The 8,303-nt window shown below is 47.6% G+C and overlaps 1 protein-coding gene across 1 annotated transcript in view; it reads right to left on the bottom strand.

Moving 5' to 3' along the window:
* Window positions 1-7,795, bottom strand: part of LOC135806661 (DNA repair and recombination protein RAD54-like) — a 37,553-nt gene extending 29,758 nt beyond the window's left edge. Inside the window, exons 1-5 of the mRNA XM_065320888.1 lie at window positions 7,322-7,795; window positions 4,487-4,591; window positions 3,169-3,267; window positions 2,155-2,215; window positions 584-722 (exon numbers count right to left, since the gene is read on the bottom strand). Of these exons, the coding sequence (XP_065176960.1) occupies window positions 584-722; window positions 2,155-2,215; window positions 3,169-3,267; window positions 4,487-4,591; window positions 7,322-7,324 (407 nt within the window). The 5' untranslated portion in view covers window positions 7,325-7,795. The remainder of the gene's footprint in view (window positions 1-583; window positions 723-2,154; window positions 2,216-3,168; window positions 3,268-4,486; window positions 4,592-7,321) is intronic.
* Between the last annotated feature and the right edge of the window lie 508 nt (window positions 7,796-8,303).

Below are 8,303 nucleotides of genomic sequence, written 5' to 3' on the forward strand. Positions count from 1 at the left end.
TAAATCAGGGCTAAAAAAACAGTCTAAATTCGAAAATTTTGGGCTTTGGGCCTGCTTCTCCATACATTCTGCCGTGGTACGGCTGTCCTAATTTAGTAAAACCTGGCCGTGTTTCTAACTCCCTACCCATAACCTTTCGGGCCTATAATGAGACAAGGAAGACGTGCATGGGCCACACAATGCAGGATGTACAGTTGTTGTCACAACATCTACAGTGCCTCTATATGTAGGAGACACCGACAAGTGTGGGTGTCAGTTCGGATGAATGGACTTTAGTTCCGTATCTCCACCAATGAGTGGAGAGCGAAAATTGTATTTTTGGAAGATATTGATAAAAAGCTCTAACAAGTTGTTATGTTGTGTGGTGATACTGTTCAGAGCTTTGCGTGTGTGTGTGTGTGTGTGTGTGTGTGTGTGTTCAGCCTTGCAAGCTGTTGAATGGTGTAATCCCAGCACAAGTTGCTATGTCTAACATAGCTGTTCGCTATCATCGCCCCGCGATGAGCAGGTCTGAGGTGTGAGGTGTGTACATGAGCCACAGCACCCAGGAATACAGTACTGACGTACTGATGTAGAAACATACTTATCAGAGATGAGTCTCTGGTGTTCAGTCAGTGGTGGTGGTTCATACAGGATCAGTGCATTGGCATCATCAGGACTGTGCAGGGGCAGGCGAGCACCAGATCTCCGCACTCCAAGACCAGACGTGCCACGGCTAGCGCCTTGTACAACAACAACAACAACAACAACAACAACAACAACAACAACAACAACAACAACAACAACAACAACAACAACAACAACAACAACATACAAGCCACATTACATCAGTTCCACATCCCACCATATTTAACATGTGTGTACGTGTGTGTGTGTGTGTGTGTGTGTGTGATCAATACGTTCTGTTGTGGTAGGGAGCCAAGGAGATCCCTCTCCATCAAGAACATGGAAGCACCTGCAAGACAGACAAGATGTGCGGTGCAGGGCGTCTTCGGTACAGGGTGTCTTCGACCTCCCATCCCAACCATGAGCGTGGGCATCTTCAGCAAACTAGTTACTTGACCGACTATAACGCTCGGAGATGTACTCCTGACTAAGGGGCCGTTTACATGAGAAAAATAAGCCCGGGCTTATTCAACCCTAGGCTTACGATAAGCCCGCCTTGATCTGTCACCCAGTCATTTTAGAGCGCGCGTTTACATGGTCAGGCGGGCTTATTCAGCTCGCCCCGAGCTGAACTAGCCCTACCCTTGACCCCCGAGCTTATCCAACCCCCAGGGCTTATTTTGTCATGTAAACGGTCAAGAAGGGCTTATAAGCGAGTTTTTCCGTATTTTTCGATTTTGCCTCGTGAACCTGAGAGAATGTGGCCGTGGACAGTGCGTCTCTTTTATTTATTTCTTGGTATGTTTTCTTCTAGTTTTTGTCCAGTGGAAGGTCCTAGCCCATCCTTCACCTTCTCGAAAAATAAGTGACAATTGGAAAGGCAGTAGAAACCTGAGCCGGCATTTCTTGATCCAAATTTCATCAGACACGAACATTTACCACTGCGTTCATGTGCGATTTGAAAAATAAAATGCGCGCAGAACTCGCAGTCACTCACCTGAACTCAGCCCCGTACAACCGTCATGTAAACGGTTGAAAAATAAGCCCGAGGCGAATAAGCCCGGGCTTATTTTCCTCATGTAAACGGCCCCTAAGACATGGTTATTAGTCTGACATTGTCTCAACAGACAGACCAGCTCCAAGTTCCACGGAATGGATACAGAACCTCTTTTTCCCCCGAATATCTGCCATGATCATGCTGGCGAGTTGGATACGCGCAGTCAGAAAGTTTTGTTTTTATTACTCCGCTGCTTGTTAAAAAATGGGCCGGAAACGTACAACTGGGACACCACACCACGGGATGTGAGTTTTCGCCATCGGCGAACCCCAAAGAAAGGGTATCAGTAGTTGCACACTCTTGGGAGCGTATATACTCTTGCTTCATGTGCTACTAGGACTGCGCTGGAAAATATATTTGCTGAAGGTAGGCATTGGGCAAACTACACGGCATGACCTTCTCTATACATGCACTACAGAGTAGATGTTGGCAAGTTGCAGGAACTCAGCGCTTCTAATGGCTGGCATTACTTCACAAGTTAGTTCACCTACCATCATAGTTTGGTATGGGAACTTTGAAAGGCTTGGACAAGAGCTTTCGCATCAGTGCCTCCTGTAGAAGAGAAAGAACAGAGAGGTTGCAAAAATCAAGGTTTGTAAGCAAAAATATGTGCCTCTAGCAAGTGAAGAATGCTTACCAGTACACGTCACACACCACTGAACCTTGATACACAGCACACAGCACACATCACACACCGCACACCACTGAACCATGAATCATCGTACAGTTCATGGCATAACAGACTAAATAACAAATGTTCCGTGCAGTTCGCACTTCTTCCTGTGGATATCATTCTCAACGCCATCACTGGCCGCTTGCATGTCTTCTTCGCTCCCACCATCATCTCCTTCAACATGCTGTCTTTTGGTGCATCTAAGCTGTCTCTTGGTCCATCTAAGCAAGAGTAGATAAACAAGAGTGTGCAACTCGCGGATGGGTAGGCCCATGGCGGAATTTTTTGTTGACATAATCTTTTCGACGACGCACGCGCTGCGAGTCTTTCGGAAAGTTTTCCGTCGTGCTCTTGGCCGGCTTTACACTACTGTAGTACAAGGTCGGTGCCCAGCACGTGCTCCCACACTGCTCTGCGGCAAAATGCGCGTTCTTCTGAAAAAAGGTGACGTCAACAAAAAATTCCGCCGTGGGCGGGGGTATCTGCAGATTATGCAGGAGAGATGCGGAGTTGCACACTCTTGTTTATCTACTCTTGATCTACTTAGTAAGCTATCTCTGTCCGTTTACTGTGCCCGTGGTGTTGATTCGGTGTCCTGGCACCGGTAAGGGAGTTTTTCTTTAGTTTGTCAGTTCACTGCACAACCATTACGTTATCTTGCCCGTACAGGCTTTGTTACTCGGGAAAATAGAATACTTGATCAAGAATGTAAAATGGCTGTGTGTCTGCTTCTACACCACATATCCATGTACAATGTATTTGAGAACATCATTACTGAATGCAGTACCGGACTCCAAGTTTTGTAGACTTGCAGTCAGTGCAAAATACTTACATGAACAGAAAGGCCGCCGCCACATCCACCCTGTCCTAATGGAGTTAACGGAGCACGGACCAGTGCTGTGCTTGCAGGCCGCTTGGCTGCACCACATCCCTACAACACAGAGCCCACAACACAGCAAGGATGATATGACACAACACAGCAAGGATGGTATGACTTAGCCAACACTATGCTGGGAACAGTGTACATGTACAGAAAGACTCACTAGCTTGCCTCGTGTCATCACAAATAACTGTTGTGGGTGTTAGTTAAGCCTAGTTCACATTCGACGCAACGCCCACGGTACGGGGCGTAAGGGCTTGTCGGGAGGGCTGGGGTGAGCTGTAAAATCCTGTACGATTCGTACGACACGACATGCAGCAGTTGCGACGTTCAACGTCGAACGGCGCGAGTCCTAAGGCACGGTCCGTGACGGGGTGACTTTCGGACCTAATTTCTCGTTTCTCGGGACTTCTTTTCAATTATTTCTCCTTGAAAGAAGTGGAATCAAGTGCACAATACCAGTTTTTCATGAAGACCAAAAAATTAGCCCTGAAAGTTGTGGCATTCAAATAATAGCCCCAGGAAATGATAGAATAGTTCGTCTGTCACGCTTCTGAACTATCCCTAAATACAATAAGTGACATGAGATCTTATGTTGCTAAAATTCAACTCAAGTCGTGCTAGCCATTCTGTGAGTTATCATGGGAAGCGCAGTGTTCAAAATGCTAAAAATGTCCAAGTACGAATCGGGAGTAGTCGGCGCACGACGCCGTCTCCTGTTCACACTTGGATTGCAGCCGTTGTGTACGCTTGCGTCCCCGTCTACGCCCGTCTACGGTATGAAAAGTTGGATCGATCCAACTCTTCCCGTCACTTCCCGATCTGTGCGGTAGTACGGTTGCGTTCCCGTTCCTGGTGTTCACATTGGATGCCGTCAGACCGTCCCGTCGCTTCCCGTCGATCCTTACGTCGCTTCCCGTCGCGCCCCGTTGAATGTGAACTAGGCTTTAGTGGTAGCGGCCTGGGCAAGGCTAGTAGCAACGTTTGAGCTTCTGCTTGCTCCGCTGACTTTACACTTGACTGACTCACGAGTACCATCAAAAGCACAAGAGAAACATATCAAACCTTCGACTCGACAAGCCCGCAAGAAACACAGCTCCCTGCTAAATACACAGTGTTTCAGAGAATGCTTTTGGTTACACCCAAATCAGCCTCCAGCACAACCAAGACCATGGCTACTCCCTACACTGCTGTCTACTTCACCAGCAATAACACGCCAGCAATAACACATTAGTCACAGTATTGTCATCAGCAATAACACATCACTTACCGTATTCTCATCTTCATCATCATCAGAATCGGAATGCACAGCACTCTTTCTCTTTTCCGCTTGGACTCGCAACTTAGCGATCTGCGTCGGGGCAAGGCTTCTCCTCTACAAGTAAAAGCAAAGGAAAGTTATCACACAGTCAACAAAACCATGCTTGCATACTCTTGATGAAAAGTCCTATACTGGTGCATGATTACAACTGCTGGTATTCTGCATTTGCAGCTGCTGCCAATGAAGCCTGACTTAGAAGCCATGCTGAAGTGTGTCCGTGTGCCGGCTAGGCAGCCCTTGACTTGTACTCCAAGGTAAGGAGGCACAGCGTACGCACAGCATACGGATTGAGTGCATGATCATGAGCATATACTTCAAGTACATGTACATATAAATGTCCGGGCCATGACCTCACCTATTGTTTCACATTATGCTGGTATGTACCGTGCATGATGCCAGGAGAAGTAAACGTGACTATGCTTTGGGATGACGGGTCGAATTCCATTGCCCACAACTGTACATGTATTTTTGAAACACAAAGCCAGTCTCTCTCTCTCTCTCTCTCTCTCTCTCTCTCTCTCTGTCTTTGTCTCTGTCTCTCTCTGTCTCTCTCTGTCTCTCTCCCTCTCTGTATCTCTCTCTGTATCTCTCTGTCTGTCTCTCTGTCTGTCTCTCTGTCTGTCTCTCTGTCTGTCTCTCTGTCTGTCTCTCTGTCTGTCTGTCTGTCTGTCTGTCTGTCTGTCTCTCTCTCTCTCTCTCTCTCTCTCTCTCTCTCTCTCTCTCTCTCGCTCGGTCTGTCTGTCTCTCAGCTTGGCAAAGGAAGACTGAAAGAGAGCTGACAGCACCGATCACACCAGACTAATGTTTGAATAAGAATTCTCTGCGTCTGAAGTGAAACATGTTTGTACCAAGACAGTGTGCCGCTGCACGTGTTGCCGGTGTGTCAACTGACGGAAAACAGGAAAAAGGCCATCTCAGAGCTTCATCGAGACAACACTGAAAATATCAACCTGTCCCGGGCCACCAAGAGCATAGAAACTCAGCTGGCATGTCCCAGTACATACCGACAAGCCTAAACCCGGTGCTTTCACGCATATCAGTCTAACAAACGCCCTTGCTCGAGTCACGGACCGCCTGGTGAAAAGGCGCTCGACACATTCCTGGAGCAGTTCAAATTCATTCCCGGTGAACAGGCTGGTTTTTAACGAGCACTGAGCTCAGAAATGCAATGCTGCTCCTTTGTCGAATGGGTCGCTCAGAAACAAGACGGTCGCCATGTTGACTGTTTCCCAAGAAGCATCTGCAGCCAAGTTGCTCAAAGATAAGAACAGTGCTGCCAACCTGCTCGGTCTGATTTGCGTACTCGGACTGCTGAATTTCCGTATTTTCCAGAGTTTTTCCGTACTATCATTTTTTTTTAATCCCATGATTTATAATGTATTTTTTGCGACATTTGTAGTCTTCGGCGTACTGTACCGGGTGCTCAGTCGTACATGTACATGGTCTTGGTCCCAGGAGGAAGTAATGCGTCACGCAAACTGTAGCCTAGTGTCAGACAGCCAGCAATGGTGTGCAACACACGTACATGTAGATCTACACAGCGCTTAAAAGCTTTGTCACTGTATGAGGCTCGAGGTTGCAGTCAGGAACACTGTTTTTAGCGTGATAGTAGGTCTACTCCGCAGTGTTATGTGCTATGCATGCTTTTATGTACATAGTCATGTACATTGAGTACCATGTCATGTACATGTAGAAAAACTGGTTCATAGTCAGCTGATCCATACTTATCAGCTTTCCGTACAATTTCGGTCAATTTCCGTACTGCAAAGGAGTGAATTTCGCTGGAAACGACATTCTTGGGCGCGAAACTCTACTGTAGTAAGATGACTAGAACACAGCAGGTGAGGAACTGCATACCAAATTCTAGACTGCGGCCATAGCAGCCATACCGTAGAATCCCGCGGATAAGCCCATGGGCTTATCTGTTTCACAAGGACATTTCGGTGGGCGTATACAAGAACATGGGCTTATACGCGGGCATGGGCTTATACGCTGACACCAACATTGTGTTATTGAAAAGTACCAAGGAAGTGAGAAGTACATTGCTGAAAGTCACTGTGCAAACAAAAACAACCAATGGTTGTGTTGAAATGTACAAAAAAAACCTACATGTACTTCCTACATGTACATGGTACAACCAAGAGTCCATAATTTATGGACTCTTGGTACGACTTAGGGCCGGGTTCCACTGCGGCTCCGCTGCTCGTCTTTCGCGGCTTGAAACGTCATCATTACCATAGTGACCACGGCTCGAGCTGGAGCAGCTGGGCCGCGGCTCACCGCGAGCTTTCGCTACGATTCTTCACCAAAAACTGCGAGCCGCAGTCGCGGCTCGACCTGTTTCCCGTACTTTGCATTGTTTTGTACGCCAGAATTTTAAAATTCAAATTTTAATTCGTTACGCAGGCCAGAACACGAAGATTTTTTTGATTTCGTGCGCGCGCGCGCAGGCAGGTGAAATGTTATCAAAAAGTGTGGACCACGACCACGGTACCGCGAATGGCGAGTGTCAGTGGAACCGCGCTGCTCCGCTGCATGCAGCCAAGTGCCGCGGAGCAGCGGAGCCGCAGTGGAACCCGGCCCTTAGGCCCATGGGCTTGTATGACGAAGCCTTGTGATGTTTGAACTTTCCCTGGGCTTATGCACGGGCATGGGCTTATACGCGGGTGGGCTTATCCGCGGGATTCTATGGTAACTGAAATTGAAGCCCCCCCCCACACACACACGTACACTGTACTCGTCGTGTAGTTACTCATTTACCTATATTATAATGTGCAAACTAACCATGATCTTCCAAGCCAGCAGGTGTGAATAGGAAACTACAACCAGCAAGTCTCATTTGCCAATAGTGCAGAAATCAGCCTCTGGGAGGCTGATGAGAGATGTCCAGGATCATGAACATGTGGACGTCAGTACTCTGCAGGCCTCTCGATACGCGATATAATTTGCACTGTACTACTTGTACACGTGCATCTAAATTCGTTACTAGCAGTCTGCTATCACAGTATCAGTCCTAGCTTTGTTTCTTCACGATACAAGTCATTGCAGCTTCAGCAAGATGGAGTCCTACTTTTCCAGCAGCTCTGGTCAAGCTCTCGTTTGAAGAATAAAAAGCAGGTTCAAAGAGATCTTCCTCCGTAAGTCTATCTACTTATCAAAATGTCACTGGATGGCGTTGGAGGTGAACCAAAGCTAACTTCCAAGGCTACAACTACACTTCACTTCGTGATAAAACTAACTAATAATTATTACATTACTTCTCGATCTCGCTTGCTGTGCATGCTATGCTGTTTTCTACGAGAAATGTGTTTCCCATGCATGGCCCACTGCATGCAAGGCATTTCGCGGCAAATTTCAAAGGAGAGTTACCATAGTGAGTGTCTGACGATCACGTGCAGCTGTTCAGCTGAACTCATGTCATGACTGACATGAGCTCAGCTCAGTCAGTCCGTGCGCCAAGCCCTTGAGTTGAGAGACCGATTTTCATTTTCTCGCGGGAATCGTAGCCTCCAAGGCGCCGCACCTGCGGGGTTGTTTTCTGTTGATTTCGCCTACCGGTATCTCCGAATGGTGAGGTATATTATGGCACCGCAGGCCGCGCACCTGAGGGCCTTTCTGGAAGCCTTACTCGATCGGATAGAGCGAAACTGAGCACCCTGGGATGCGAGCAGTTTTTAGTACTCCCGGGTCCAAAATCTCACCACCAGGCCGGGCTGATCAAAACGTCTGCCGGGTCTGCAGCCTACAAACGTGAATCTGCCAACAC

Source organism: Sycon ciliatum, chromosome 1, assembly GCF_964019385.1.
Source record: "Sycon ciliatum chromosome 1, ocSycCili1.1, whole genome shotgun sequence".
Taxonomy (NCBI): domain Eukaryota; kingdom Metazoa; phylum Porifera; class Calcarea; order Leucosolenida; family Sycettidae; genus Sycon; species Sycon ciliatum.